Genomic DNA, 14682 nt, shown 5'->3' with positions numbered 1-14682 from the left:
AATCGCACACATCGACGATTGTTTCGTCTCACCTTCAAAAACAATAACCTGAAAATTTTCTATTGTTTTTATACGTTGAAGCTTGTTGGGTTTCTTCATATCAACACTTACATGTAAAATTTACTTTCATGTAGTACCTCAAAGTTTCCTAAAAAAAAACCTGTAAATAAAAATAGGGTTTGCCTCCAGGTTAAAAAAAGTGCAAGTAGAATACTTACTAAGCACCAAGCATTGTTCAAAGATCTTCACCAAATGCCAAGAAAGTTATCCCTGTTTTAAGTCATTATTTTTTTTTTGTTTACAGCAGCAAATTGACTACACACAATAAACAAACTGCAGTTACAACCAATTCCAAAGAAGTTCAAACAACAAAACGAAACCAGTAAAACCCTGGAAGAGGTCTACAAAAAACAAGCTTAACAGTACATCAATTGAAAAAGTTGTAATTTGGGTTAAAATATAAGGATTAAATTTAAAGCCTAAACCGTTACGATTCAAAATAAAATAAACTAGACAATCTTCTACCGTAACTTATTTACAAAATTTAAAACTAATAATATTTTACTTGCCATAAGCGAAACTTGAAAGTCTTTATGGGTACCCACAGTGCCACCTACAATCCTGATCACCTCTAGTAGATCTTTTCTTTGCCTGTGTGTCGGATCTTCCTCTGCTGTCAATTCAGTGCCCAAACATCAGTGAAAAGCGCTCCAATCAGTTGCCTGATCAGGACAAACTCCCCGAACTTCTTTTTTTTTGGAAAATAGCTCAAACGTAAGCTGTTTTCAAAAATCTGCTAACCAAACAACGCCCTTTCAGGTTTCGGTCCAAATATCTGAGGGAAGTACAAACTTGGAGACAAACACAGTCAGAACACGTTTCCCAGCCTCTTTAGAGCTTCTTCCAAGTTTTTTTCTTTTCCTTTTACTATTTTTTCTCTTGACAAGTTTTTTTTTTCAATCTGATTGATTTTCAACATTTTTTTTTTAAATGACGCCACCACTTACGTCTATGGGACACTTTTAATTAGTTTCGCTCCTGGTCTAAAACTAATTATAAAATTAAATTTAAAACTAAAAAACCTCGAGGACCTAGAGGAGGGAACAACAAAAATAAATACTCGTAAGGGTGGAGAAGTCTTTCTCGAATATGTTTCGACACGTAGGCCGTAAAGTCTCTACCGATCCCCTACAACGCCTGAAAAGTACCAAAATGTACCACTTTAAAATTATTATTATAGTCTTTTTATTCAGAGAAAATCGGCAAGCTGTAATCTAACTTTTAACACTGAAAACCCATCGATCTAACTTGCTACAAGAAATATAAATAAATGCAGATTTGTTTTAGTTGATAAATTATTACTGTCTTGCCTGATTGATACAGTAAATTAAAATAATATAAAATAAGTTTTAGTTTTGTTTACAAAGATCCTCAGTAAATCATAATCAACAAAGCCTATACCGTTAAAATAAACAAATAATAATAGAGGAAAATGATGTTTAGATTTAATTTTAGACGTTTATATTGTAACCACTACTAACATCTACTAACATGGTTGGTCGTTGATTTTGTCTAATCAAAAACATTTACTGCCATTTGGACGTAAATAAATGTCAAAGTTATAAAATGTGCCTAAAAAGAGGACGTTCTGCTTCTTTCGAATACGCAAATATGGAATTTAAGTACATTAAATGCGTATTTTATTTGCTGTATAAACCATGCATAAGTAAAGTTTTCCCTGATAACTCTTAATGAAGGAATTAAGTGGCAAATGTAAAACTCTCGACAGTGTATAAACAATATTGTATTTATTTTTCCTTACAGATCATGGAAAGTTCGATCCTATAACATTCAAAAAAACAAATACAAATAAACAGCTCCAACAAAAATATTCTCTCTAACTCCTTAATCTATAAGTTTTGTTTGTGCATTGTATACGTATGGCATTTCATCTTATCGACGCTAAAAATATATTATTTATAAATTTCGCTAGAGTTTGGCCAAATATTCTTAATACAACGCTGGAAAAGACTGAGTATAAAGGGAAATAGTTTTATCGAAAAAAATGTGTAAAAACCCCGGTACGTGTAGGCACTAAGACGATCAGAATTTGGTCTTTACAAGGATAAAAAAGTGTTTACAAAAACTTAAAGGCAGCCTTAAAGTTACAAACATCCGGTAGATCGGTACGTAAATAGTAAAACCATCCAAAAATAGTTGATATATTATGCAATAAAATTTAAGAGTTCAAGATCACTACCTTAGATCCATTTTAAGGGTTTTCACTCACTAAAACCTTCCGTAACTCTTCGGGTTTGAACACGCCCCGTTCAGTTATAATACCGGCAATCAGGGCGGCTGGCGTAACATCAAAAGCCGGATTCCAACACTGAATTCCTGTAAATTACAATAATAATCAATGTCTAGCTTAAAATTATATGAAAGAGACTAACTAACCCTTGGCAGCTATTCTAAGTTCTCCGACGTGAGTCATTTCCCTATCGGGTCGCTCTTCTATCACTATGTGCTCGCCGGTGGACACTTTGGCATCAATGGAGGTGAATGGGGCGGCAACGTAGAACGGAACACCGTGGAATTTTGCTACTACCGCTATTTGATAGGTTCCGATTTTGTTGGCGGTATCACCGTTCGCGGCCACCTATAGTTACAATTTTTTTATTTGTATTAACAATTAACTAAATGTTACTATTTTATTTTAATTTCAGTTTATCCTTGTAACTAATTCAGCAGAAAGCTTCATTTCCACTTCTAGTAAAAATGTAACAACACAGAGTCTTTATTATTTGTTGAAAAATCAGCAAAACAACTAAAATAATCTTCTGGAAAGAAAAATACCCTAAAATCTACTACACCAGTGAATGATAAAAATCTGCCAGGCTACAAAATTAAACATTTTAATTACTAGAGCGCGTTATCTATCGCACGTGGCGTTTCTTAGTTGAAGTCGTTCAACCGTTTTTCATTTTAATTTTACGCTTAAACGCCACTGAATTTTCCTTGAAAAAAATTAAAGTGCTGAAATTAACTTACCCTATCAGCTCCCACGACAACAGCCGATATATTCCGACTTTTCATAAGAGCAGCTACCATACTATCACAAATTAGGGTGGCTGGGATTCTATCGTGTGTCAATTCGTAGGCAGTCAGTCTGGCTCCCTGATTATACGGCCTAGTTTCGGTACAGTACACGTGTTCTGTAACACATCAATTGTAAAGCGGGAAAATGAGGAGAAAATCGTGTTTTACCGAGTCTTTTCATAGCGTGTAGACTCCGTATTACTCCTAAAGCTGTACCATAACCGGCTGTAGCTAAAGATCCAGTATTACAATGGGTTATCACTCGGACTTGACTATCTCCGGACACTCTGGACAGAATTTCTTTGGCTCCTTTATCGCCGATCGCTTGATTATCGACTAAGTCTTTTTCAAGCATTTGTTGAATTGTTGTTAGGAACCTAAATAATTAAATTCCACATTTAGAATAAGGCAACAATTATTATGGAGATTAATAAGTTTATTTATTTGATTAATTGTTCTTTTAGGCGTCACTTAGTTAAACATATTAACAATATGAAAATAAAATATGATAATTTCTTGCCTAGTCATAAACTACTTTATTTAATTAAACTGTCTAAATAGGAATATTTGTTCAATACATGTGTTTAATCTCCTGCTGAATCCAAACACATACATTTCTTTATCAAATTAGACGGCAATTAGCGATAAAAAGATAAAAAAGACTTACTTGGTTCTCATATCTTCTAAACTAGCGTAGGGGTTCTTGCTCAATTCGTTGGCTAAATCGATAAGTTCTTCAGCAGCAGCTTTCATGTTCACAGCCGTTGGACGAGCAGAAACCAAATAGTTCAATTTACCTTCTGCTTCCTGCCGGAACTGTTTTTTTGACTCGAATTTGTCCTTTTGCATTTCAACGGCTAAACTTAGACACCCGACAATGGCAATTGCGGGAGCTCCACGGACCTACAATTCACAACGTTCTAACTGAAAATGACCCAGACAACCCAAAGAAAAAGTATCTACTTCTTGGCCCTTGCTAAAGCAGTTACCTAAATTAGATCATAAAGCAATAAAACTTCAGGTCTAAAATTTGCAAGAAACTCAGGTAAAAATTGCAATTAGACTCTTTCTTCTTTTATTAGGGCCCTTTTAAAAGATAAGACTAAGTTTGTTTGTGTTATGACAAAGAAATATGAGTCTATACCTATTGATTCATGCTAAGCTTGTTGCAAAAACGTGACAAGCGCCTAAAAAACTAGTAAAATGCATATCTGATTAATATGAGCCCCCAGTGTTTTTGACAGATAAACTAGTTCATGTATTACCAACTAAAAAGTAAGAAAAACGTGACTTGTCAAGTTTTTCCAACAGGCTTCAGACAAAATATATTACTATGCACAAAACTTTTTACAGATTGCATAAAGATTTTTGAAACCTCAAGCTGGATTAAATTAGGAACCTCTGTCAGAAAGCACATGCTGTTTTTGAAAACTAAGTATTGTTTAACAATGTTTAAGTTTTAGGTATTCTTCTATATCATCTTAGACTTACTACTTTTATTATATTGTAGCATGTGACAATTACTGGACTGGTCTAGTTTATAGACATTATAACTTGAAAAATTACACATTATAGTCATCTTTTGTACATTTGATAAAAACTGTAATATCAGTAAAGGACCACCAACTATCTGTGACCCAAAATAAAAAATAACAAACACATCTGTATCATTAGACATAATTAGATATTACATTCAAACCATATGCAATAATATACACAAATCATAACAGGAAATATTAAATATGAGTACCTATTTAATATAATATTACCCTGCAACTGTGCACAGCATTATTAAAAGCTGGTTAAAAAATCCTATAAAATCCAAAAATATGATGATTGTACTTTAGATAAACAGCTTATAAGATTAGACTAGAGGTTTGTATAATAACATTATTAGGTAGGTATTAAGTCTGGACACCCACCTTTGAGTTAAGGTTGTAAATATTTGTTTCCAGTGCACTTAACATATTTAAATCCTCCTTTAAATCAAACAGGTAGATTTTTGGCACCTCTCTATGTGAATTCATAGACCTTATGCAATCATGATTTGAGGTAAAATTAATGTGATAAACATGCTCAATAACATGTGCTATAGGAAGTATGTTGAATGTCTTGCTAATTTAACATTTCTAGACTAGTGTGTCTTCTTTTGATAGAGAGTTAAGTTTGTGATATAACAATGTTAAAAGTTACCCCAAACCTGACATGAAACTGAAGGATTTAAGCAAATTGATTACTGTACATGTTTAACGCGTAAAAGGAAAAATACTATCTAAAGAACAAATTGAAAAATAAAATCAGTTGAAAGGGCCTTACCTGCATTTTATTAATAACTTTCCATCCATCTTCAACCCCCTTGACTTTAACGTATTGCGTAATGCCCGGCAAAAGTAGCTGATCCAGAATTTCAAGATTATTACTTTCTGGATCGTAGATGATGGACCTGAGAGACATTCTTGCCCAAGTGGAATGTGAAAAATCAAGAGAACAATGACCACCTGCACGGATTTCGGGTCGGACAGACGACTTTATGTACTGGACAACTATCACCAAACCATTATCAGGCCGAATGGAAACCGCATAAAACTACAAAAACAGTTTTAACTCGGATATTCCTTATCGAATACCCAAACCACCGGCAAGAGGAAGGTCGCCAAGTTATCAACCTGCTCTCAGTCTGAGCGCTTTTTGATTGCGGTTTGATTGAAGAAAGAAAAAATGATAAAATTAATGCGTAATGTCAAGTTGTCAATGTCAAAATTCGTTTAATCCAGTTGTCACATGCTACAGCGTATTACTTGAGTAGCACTATCACGTGATAATATTTTTACGTCAAATATCGAAAAAACATACAATGTCAGTCAACTGTCTTCTGGAGATTCATAGGTTATGTTTAATGTTTACATTTTAAAATTAATTATTAATAAATAGGGTACATTTGTTTATTTTTTATACAAATGTTCTTTTAATACAGCAATTATCAACTTCCCAGCTATAATATAAACCAAATACTAGTAAGAGGACTTTGTCTCAAATCATACGATGTACGCGGATCACTATAAAGAATCCAGTAGAAGCAAAAACAAATCCAAGTCAGGAAAAAGCAAAAAAATTAAGAAACTCTCGAAACTGATCGCTTCTGATAGTGACACGGATGCGGACAGCGAACACGAACTGTCCTACTATATGAAAGATCGTGTAAAATTAATGAAGGAGGTCTTAAAAATTATGAAACCCAAGAGAATCAAAAGAATGACTCCCGATTGTATGAAGGTAATAGTTTTTCTTATTTTCAGTTTTACTAAAGGAAAAGGGTTATTAAAATTAGTTGGAAATAGAACAGTTGCTTGATTTACATTTTTTGCCATAGTAATAAACTGTTAACACATATATCAAATCTCAAATTCTTCCTTAGTCTCCATTTTTGCTAACTATCCTTCCTTTGACCTGTTCTATTTACCAGTCCAGTATTCTTTATTAGATATTGATTATGTTTTATTAGGATATGGATATCCAAGAAATTAACTCAATACTTCTTGAAGAACTTCTAGGAATCTCCAATAAAAGATTAAAGTATATTTTTGAAGGAAAGATACTTGATGAAGAAAGTAGCACTGATGATGATGATGATCAGTCAATGGATATCATTTCCCTTGATGAAATTACTGATGATGACTTTGTTGTTATATCAGGTATTATTTAGTATTTTCACAGAAGAATGTCAATATTTTTAGTTTATTTATCAAACATTTAAGATGATGATGATCATGGAAAACACTCAAAACACAGACATAGAAACAAAAAAATCAAACTAGAAGGAAAGGGGAAATCAAAGAAAATAAAGAGGGAAAAATCAGACAAGGTGAATGAAATTGAAAAGGTTAAAAACAAGCTCAGTCAAGGAGAAAAACCCACTAGTCAAGACAAAGAAACAATAGGTGAAGAAAATTTAATGAGTGTGTTGGAGTTGTTGGAATTGCAAGCACGGGCACGCGCAATTCGGTCACAACTTGAACTGGAAACCAAACGGAAAGAGGAGGAAAAGAAGTTGGAACAATCTTCAAAAGAACCAGAAACCAATCAGGATGATGATGATGAAATAATTATTGAAGTTCCAAAGGATGTGGAAATTGTTATTTCTTCAAGTGATACTGAGAATGATGAGGAGAAAAATCAGATTGAGAACTGTCCAATTAATCAATCTAAAAGTGTTGAAAACCGGATCGAAAATATTTCTGAGAAAGAGGATGGACAGATTGAATCAGAAGGTGTAGATTCAGACAATGAAAATTTACAGGTATGAGTTATGAAAATATAATTACTTAGTAGCTCCAGACTACTTTTTTTTTTAGGTTATAAAAGAACGAGAGCAAAAGAAACAACAAAAGTACAAAAACCTTGAAAAACCAAGTGATACAACTCTGAATAAATCTGATTCACCTGTAACTGAGAAAGGAACAAAAACTATACCAGAAACGTCAAGTTCTGAAGAAAAAAGTGCAGATGCGCAAAACAAAACTGGAAAACTTGCTGAAGTGATTGAAGAGTATATAAAAAATCAACCGCGCGCCGCAGACGCGTCGAAAGATCAGCGCAAAGCTGAAGAAGAAAAAATCATTCAAGAACAACAGACAAGGATTACTAAAGAAAAACGACTGAAAAAATTCAAGAGTAAACTGCAAAGTTACAAACAAGACGTGGCTGTGGAAACCACGGTGAATGTTATAAAAGATATCGTAATTAAACCCAGTGTTTCTAATTTTCGTAAACCTGAAGAAGAGGACGGTTTAGTTATTAATGTGGATCAAGATGACATTGACTGTATGATTTGTGATTAATATAGATAGTTTTTTATTTATTCATTATTGTGTCCTTTAATGCATTTAATAAACCAAATAAAAGTACTTACCTGTATAATTCAAATGCTGTTAATGGGTTATCCTCTTTGAAGGTCTGGAAAAAATAGGACAGGATTGGAGAAAAATTGTTGGCTTGTATGGTGAACGGTGCATTTACGGGTAAAAAAAACACCGACACCATGTCTTTATAATATTATTATGTGTTCTAAACTATCGAAAAGTATGATTGATAAATCAATCCGACGGAGGTAGTTGCAAAGTAAACAAAACAGCTCCACCAAGTGGCAAATCCAAAGAGGCCACGCAGAACATTGGCCGCAAATACCTGACAAACCAACTCAACCATAAGAATTTTCACTCTTAGTTCTCTGACGTAGCTTACCGCTTTCAGACTATCCAATGTCAAGAACAGCTCTTCTACAGGCTCAGTTTCCCTGGATTGACCAGTTAAGTCTTTCAGTTTGGCCAAAGGTTCTTCAGCTGCCGAACATTCTGGAGCTGATTGGCCATTGATCAACCAACTCCACTGAAATTCTCCTAAAGTTTTGTACATGAAACTCAAAAATAGGCACATTATTAATGGTGCCAGGTACTGTAAGGTTACTACACATAAATATGAAAAAACTGCAGCTATCTGCAAGAAAAGTAAATAGTTTGAAGTGAGCATTTAGTTTTTCAGTTTAATATTGAACCTTTTTTTGAAATTCAATATTTGTAATACGGCCGGCTTCTTTCTTTTGCTCTTCAGTTCTGTGATAGGCCATGTCTAAGTAGGCTTGTAGGTACCAGGGCATCAGGTACAGTTTTATTGCTACAGTTATGATTACAGCCAATAATCTGGCTATTTCAAATGTTTTCTCTGACATTCTACAAAAAATGTGCATAGTTGTTAATATAATTTACATTTTGAACAATACTTATTTGCTTAATAAAGCAATTCATTTAGTTAGAAATTTATAGAATTAAAATACTTACAGTGGTTCAGTTCTTCCAGAAAATATCCGGACAGTTAAATAATCTTTTGTAACTGGTTTGACCCACAAAATGACTAGCAAAAACGGCATGGCAAACGCCAAATTTAGTATTAGTTGCTTAACTTTAAACTCCCTAAAATATCTATAAAAAATAATGTTTTAGCAGGGTATCTAGTATGAAAATTACCTCTAACCACACAAATCTAGATTGACATAAAATAAACATACCTCATGAGATCCCAATGCATTTTTGCAATTCTCATGCCTGGAAAGGTCAATACAGCCCCCAATATGGAACACCAAACAGCAATAAAAAACTTAATAACTATTTTTGAAGCTGGACCTCTAAGAGTTAACACTTAAATTAGATTAAATATTAAAATATTTTGATTAAAACTTACGAGGAGCTTAAACCCTGCCTAGACAAGAACACTGAGGCACTTTTATTAAAAGTATCATAGGCATCTTCAAGTCCAATTTCCAAAGTGCTTTCATCCACAATTAGGACCATCATAGCAGCTAATAAATAAATAAATGCCATGACAATGCATGTGGATCTTTCCCCTACTGATTCTTCACCTCTAAAGTATTCAACTGTGAGACTTATTAATATTTTACTGTGTAAAACTCTGTTAAGAAATATAGTAATTTTTAAAATGTAAAAATAAAGCAGGTATTTGTGTCAAAAAGGATACATTGCAAATAAGAGCACTAAGAAACACCAAACCATACTCAAATTCACCTCATCTTTGATAGGAAACCATAACTGATAGGTCTGTAAATTATGTCTGTTGTACTCCTTTCCCAATATTAATAAAAAATCAAAATTAACACTATATTACCTCAGTAATTACATAGACAATCACAGCATACACAGAGAAGTCAACTAACCATTGGTATTCACTATAATACCTTAAATGTACTACATCCAAATAGCTAACTTTAGCAGTTTCTAGCTGGACATCTAAAGATTTATCAATATGAAACTTATCAGGGCCTTTCCCATTTGAAATAAATCCTTTATGGGTTTTCTTTCCTTTGGATTTGTCTTTGGGGATGTTGGCTAGCTGTCTCAATTCATCATTGGTTGGGTATAGATACCGTATAAGACCAGTTTTACAAAGCAACCATTTGGCGAATGAAAAATGGGGCCCTATTTTCTGGATAACACTCACCATAATCAATGTTATCACTAATTGGGCTCCTAACAATGCCTAAAAGTACTTTTAAAAAGCAGCAAATTTATTATTTACATATAACTTACCATTTTGGTTTTCTGTGAAGAATTTACTAATTTAGGAATGAGGTAGAAGAGGGTTTTATTAATAGAAATGTTTATAATTAGCAGGAAGCTGTTTATCTATTTGGGTCTTTTGGATAGTTGCATAACTTCCAGAAAGTGGTCACTGACTAAATTAAAACGAATGCACATTTATACAATCTCCCAAATAGCAAAATAAAAGTTTTTAGTTGAATTTTAGTCAAAATAAATTTAAATCCCTAGAATTTCAAATTCAAAGAAGAATTATTGGTTTATTTACATTTTGAATTGACAGCATCGACTTTTAATTGACATCGCCCAGAGTTTGACAGACATCTTTTGTAGTTTTAAATTTTGAAAACTATTTAAAGGGTTTGCTTAACAGTCAAAACCTTTACGTATAATTAAAAATGCTTAAATAATAAAATTGAAATAAAAAAATTGTTTGAAACCACATTAAAAAATACAATGTTAAAAAATTAATCATTGGATTTTGTACTTCCTCGAATCCTTGATCAGCCATTTTCAGAATCAGCCAATAATAAAGGAATTTGTATCTGACGTCATGGGACTGACGCGCATCTTGCAAAAGCAAGAACTTCCATTGGTCAACCGCTCGAATATTCTGGAAGATACTGGGAACCCCGTATAAATACCGCCATTTGTAAAATTTTCTTTCGATTCGTTCGTTGCAGTTGCTGGAGGTTACACGTGATTTTTACATTTTTTAAAATAACCATTTACAAGTAATATAAGGTGAGTAATACACGTTTATTTCGTTAGTTTGCTTAGGAAAACTGGTATTTTGTGTATAGTACTTACGAAAAACATTTATTGTTTTGGCACGTGTCAGATTACGGAAGAAAATCGATTTTCGGAATTTTCCTTTGGAAGTAGCTTTCTTTTGTATTTCTACATTAACTGAGAAGGTAATTTACAATTTGTTCTTTTCCGCATTGTGAAATCATCATAAAATCGATCTGGGGCGTCGCTCTAGCAATAAATTTTCAAGGTTAGGAAGTCTGCCGCGTGCCTTTGTATGGCGTTTTTATTGTCGGTTAACCGGAGGTCGATATCGCCGTTTATTCTAGAAGTGTATTTGCAATGCTGCGTTTATTTACATTGTAATTATTGCTAATCCTTGATAAGACATTTAACCTGAAGGAATTGGGTTAGTGATTGAACTTGGCATTTCTTGTTTCAGAACACAAAATGGCAACAAAAGCACCAGCTATTGGTATCGATCTTGGAACTACCTATTCCTGTGTCGGAGTTTTCCAACACGGAAAGGTCGAAATTATCGCCAACGACCAGGGTAACAGGACAACACCCTCATATGTTGCCTTCACAGACACAGAGCGTCTCATTGGAGATGCCGCCAAAAATCAGGTGGCCATGAACCCAAATAACACCATCTTTGGTAAGTTGGTACCATGTGAATGAATTAAAATTGTTTTCAAACATGTAAGTCTTGAAACACTTATCAGTTGCTGGTATATATTTCCACTGTGGTTTTGTATTAATAAATATCCTTACACTTGTAATTTTCCCCTGTTTAAGCAGTTGCATTACTCAGTTTTATAAGCATACCATTTATCATCACACAATCTAGAAAAAGTGATGGAAAAAAAAGTTAAGTCATCTGCTTGACTTTGTTTACGAAATTATAGTTTTCTAGGTTTCAATGGTACAAAGGTTAATTTGCTCACCATTTACCCAATTAGGTATATGGAACTAAATTATGATGATTTATTTAGTGTTAGTTAGTTGGCAAGGCAATAAAACAATTTGTAAAGAGTTTGGATATGTTTAAAGTTAACACAAATGCAAAGGTTAGAAAAGGCTCTAAAATCTTTTTTCTCTCAAAATTGTGGTCTTTCTAATCAAAGCAGACATTTGAATGTTTACTTAGAGTGCTAATTGCATGATATTCTAAATACAACTTTGCATCTTACAGATGCTAAGCGTCTTATTGGAAGGCGTTTTGATGACTCTACTGTGCAAGCCGACATGAAACATTGGCCTTTTGAAGTCATCAATGACAACACCAAACCAAAAATCAGGGTTGAATACAAAGGAGAGGCCAAAACTTTCTTCCCTGAAGAAATCAGTTCCATGGTGCTAACCAAAATGAAGGAAACTGCTGAAGCTTATTTGGGAAAAGCAGTGACCAATGCCGTAATTACAGTACCCGCTTATTTCAATGATTCACAACGTCAGGCCACCAAGGATGCTGGAACCATTGCTGGTCTTCAAGTACTTAGAATCATTAATGAACCTACTGCGGCTGCCATTGCGTATGGTCTGGACAAGAAAGGTATGTTATAATATTTGAATGAAAAGTGGAATATTTAGTTTTTACTTGTTATGATGATATAGTAATGTCATGCCAGACTAGAGTTTATGAGCTTCTTTGATTATTTAACTAACTGATTTTTGCAATAATTTTATGTTCTTTAAGGTTTTTAACTTGGATTAGTTTTTTTGAATGTTGTGTTTTGTTTCAGGGCACGGTGAACGTAACGTTTTAATTTTCGACTTGGGAGGTGGTACTTTTGATGTGTCAATTCTGACCATTGAAGATGGTATCTTTGAAGTCAAATCTACTGCCGGTGACACTCACTTGGGTGGTGAAGATTTTGACAACCGAATGGTGAACCACTTTGTCCAAGAATTCAAACGTAAATACAAGAAAGATCTGGCCACCAACAAGAGGGCTTTGAGGCGATTGAGAACCGCGTGCGAAAGAGCGAAGAGAACCCTGTCATCGTCTACCCAGGCCAGCATTGAAATCGACTCTCTGTTTGAGGGTATCGATTTCTACACGTCCATCACCCGTGCCCGTTTCGAAGAACTGAACGCCGACTTGTTCCGCTCCACCATGGACCCCGTCGAGAAGGCCATTCGCGATGCTAAAATGGACAAATCCGCGATCCACGACATCGTTTTAGTCGGAGGATCAACCCGTATTCCTAAGGTCCAAAAACTCTTGCAGGACTTCTTTAACGGCAAGGAATTGAACAAGTCCATCAATCCTGACGAGGCCGTCGCTTATGGTGCCGCAGTGCAGGCCGCCATTTTACACGGTGACAAATCCGAAGAGGTAATTTTTTACAGAAATCAAGTATTGTGAAAGTTATTAAAATGTGTTTCTAGGTGCAAGATTTGCTGCTTCTTGACGTCACTCCATTGTCTTTGGGTATTGAAACCGCCGGCGGTGTTATGACAGCCCTCATCAAGAGAAATACCACCATCCCCACCAAGCAAACTCAAACCTTTACCACCTACTCTGATAACCAACCTGGAGTACTTATTCAGGTAAGGAATTAATTAAAAATTGCATAAATTACTTCTTTTGGTACCTACATTATTTATGATGATATTATTCAATGTCATGCCAGACTGGAGTTTATGAGCTACTTTTATGATTTGTAAATTATCTGACACCACAATACATCATTTTAAAATTATTTAAAGTTTTTAGTATAGTTTTACAGCAAAGTTTTCTATTTTTTCCAGGTGTATGAAGGTGAACGTGCCATGACCCGCGACAACAACTTGCTGGGTAAATTTGAACTCACCGGAATCCCACCAGCGCCGCGTGGTGTTCCTCAAATCGAAGTCACTTTCGATATCGATGCCAACGGTATCTTGAACGTATCCGCCATTGAAAAATCTACCAACAAAGAAAACAAAATTACCATCACCAACGACAAGGGCCGTCTTAGCAAAGAGGACATTGAAAGGATGGTTAATGAAGCTGAAAAATACAAGAATGAAGATGAGAAGCAAAGGAACACCATCTCTGCCAAGAACGCTTTGGAATCGTACAGCTTCAACATCAAGAGCACAGTTGAGGATGATAAGATCAAAGACAAAATCAGCGAAAGCGAGAAGCAAACCATTTTGGATAAATGCAACGAAGTCATCGCTTGGTTGGACGCCAACCAGTTGGCCGACAAAGAAGAGTATGAGCACAAACAGAAAGAATTGGAGAGCATCTGCAATCCAATCATCACCAAACTGTACCAAGGTGCCGGTGGAGCTCCAGGAGGCATGCCCGGTGGTTTCCCACCAGGTGCAGGTGGCGCCGCTCCAGGTGCTGGTGCCGGCGGTGCCGGACCTACCATCGAGGAAGTGGACTAAGCGGGTTATTCATTCCACGTTTTTTTTTTACGACCTTTCTTTTGCTATTTCCAAATTTTGATTTTTCACTTTTTGTTACAGTTTCTTTTGTAAGTTTTTTTGCCAAGTTTTAATCGTGGAACACGTATTTTTAAAATAAAGGAAAGTTAACCGTACAGCTGTCTTATTTTTCCTCTTGTCCTTAAATCCTTATCTTAAGACATAGGAGGACTATGTTAGTCTGTTTAGGGCAAGGTTACAATAAAAATGGTGGTGATCTGTCACTGCCAAATGGCATGTTCATAAAAGTTGATGTCTTTTAATTACTGCTACAGAATAATACTGCGTTTACTATACGTAAGTC

General features: G+C 34.8%; 4 protein-coding genes across 5 annotated transcripts; 2 read left to right on the top strand and 2 right to left on the bottom strand.

The window, feature by feature from the left end:
• Positions 1 to 1787: 1787 nt before the first annotated feature.
• Positions 1788 to 5849, bottom strand: LOC145730106 (methylthioribose-1-phosphate isomerase). Of its 2 annotated transcripts, XM_081981108.1 has the most exons (7): positions 5736 to 5849; positions 5416 to 5685; positions 3767 to 4002; positions 3268 to 3476; positions 3052 to 3215; positions 2458 to 2659; positions 1788 to 2397 (listed from the first exon to the last, which is right to left on the bottom strand). In XM_081981108.1, exons 2-7 carry the CDS (start codon positions 5551 to 5553, stop codon positions 2273 to 2275), a joined length of 1074 nt encoding a protein of 357 aa, XP_081837234.1. In that variant the 5' UTR covers positions 5554 to 5685; positions 5736 to 5849; the 3' UTR covers positions 1788 to 2272. The 2 variants fall into 2 exon arrangements, with proteins under 2 accessions (XP_081837234.1, XP_081837233.1); XM_081981107.1 differs by having other exon boundaries at positions 5416 to 5791.
• Positions 5850 to 5971: 122 nt separating this feature from the next.
• On the top strand, positions 5972 to 8003 carry LOC145730102 (uncharacterized). The gene is made up of 4 exons (XM_081981102.1): positions 5972 to 6372; positions 6602 to 6791; positions 6855 to 7396; positions 7452 to 8003. Exons 1-4 carry the CDS (start codon positions 6142 to 6144, stop codon positions 7935 to 7937), a joined length of 1449 nt encoding a protein of 482 aa, XP_081837228.1. The 5' UTR covers positions 5972 to 6141; the 3' UTR covers positions 7938 to 8003.
• Positions 8004 to 8135: 132 nt separating this feature from the next.
• On the bottom strand, positions 8136 to 10515 carry emei (transmembrane protein 161-like emei). The gene is made up of 9 exons (XM_081981101.1): positions 10197 to 10515; positions 9775 to 10146; positions 9628 to 9707; positions 9334 to 9549; positions 9161 to 9277; positions 8934 to 9074; positions 8651 to 8825; positions 8341 to 8592; positions 8136 to 8283 (listed from the first exon to the last, which is right to left on the bottom strand). Exons 1-9 carry the CDS (start codon positions 10197 to 10199, stop codon positions 8164 to 8166), a joined length of 1476 nt encoding a protein of 491 aa, XP_081837227.1. The 5' UTR covers positions 10200 to 10515; the 3' UTR covers positions 8136 to 8163.
• A 275-nt stretch (positions 10516 to 10790) lies between these two features.
• Positions 10791 to 14494, top strand: Hsc70-4 (Heat shock protein 70 cognate 4). Its single transcript, XM_081981096.1, has 6 exons — positions 10791 to 10949; positions 11398 to 11613; positions 12151 to 12510; positions 12701 to 13296; positions 13350 to 13511; positions 13713 to 14494. The coding sequence occupies exons 2-6, from the start codon at positions 11406 to 11408 to the stop codon at positions 14337 to 14339; spliced, it is 1953 nt and encodes a 650-aa protein (XP_081837222.1). The 5' UTR covers positions 10791 to 10949; positions 11398 to 11405; the 3' UTR covers positions 14340 to 14494.
• The last annotated feature ends 188 nt before the right edge of the window (positions 14495 to 14682 follow it).

The sequence above is a fragment of the Ips typographus genome, linkage group LG6 (genome assembly GCF_016097725.1).
Source record: "Ips typographus isolate SLU linkage group LG6, UJ_Ityp_2.0, whole genome shotgun sequence".
In the NCBI taxonomy this organism is placed as follows: domain Eukaryota; kingdom Metazoa; phylum Arthropoda; class Insecta; order Coleoptera; family Curculionidae; genus Ips; species Ips typographus.
Note: the sequence above shows the minus strand (reverse complement) of the source record. Positions and strands in the feature narration are given on the sequence as shown.

Coding starts and splice junctions, on each gene's coding strand:
- Hsc70-4 (XM_081981096.1), top strand. CDS start 11,406: ATGGCAACAAAAGCACCAGCTATTGGTATCGATCTTGGAACTACCTAT. Junction 12,511..12,700: donor GTATGGTCTGGACAAGAAAG/GTATGTTATAAT, acceptor GTTTTGTTTCAG/GGCACGGTGAACGTAACGTT. Junction 13,297..13,349: donor ACGGTGACAAATCCGAAGAG/GTAATTTTTTAC, acceptor ATGTGTTTCTAG/GTGCAAGATTTGCTGCTTCT.
- LOC145730106 (XM_081981108.1), bottom strand. CDS start 5,553: ATGTCTCTCAGGTCCATCATCTACGATCCAGAAAGTAATAATCTTGAA. Junction 4,003..5,415: donor AAGTTATTAATAAAATGCAG/GTAAGGCCCTTT, acceptor TGTGAATTGTAG/GTCCGTGGAGCTCCCGCAAT. Junction 2,398..2,457: donor ACTTAGAATAGCTGCCAAGG/GTTAGTTAGTCT, acceptor TGTAATTTACAG/GAATTCAGTGTTGGAATCCG.
- LOC145730102 (XM_081981102.1), top strand. CDS start 6,142: ATGTACGCGGATCACTATAAAGAATCCAGTAGAAGCAAAAACAAATCC. Junction 6,373..6,601: donor TGACTCCCGATTGTATGAAG/GTAATAGTTTTT, acceptor ATGTTTTATTAG/GATATGGATATCCAAGAAAT. Junction 6,792..6,854: donor TGACTTTGTTGTTATATCAG/GTATTATTTAGT, acceptor CAAACATTTAAG/ATGATGATGATCATGGAAAA.
- emei (XM_081981101.1), bottom strand. Junction 9,075..9,160: donor ATGCATTGGGATCTCATGAG/GTATGTTTATTT, acceptor TATTTTTTATAG/ATATTTTAGGGAGTTTAAAG. Junction 8,593..8,650: donor ATATTGAATTTCAAAAAAAG/GTTCAATATTAA, acceptor CTTTTCTTGCAG/ATAGCTGCAGTTTTTTCATA.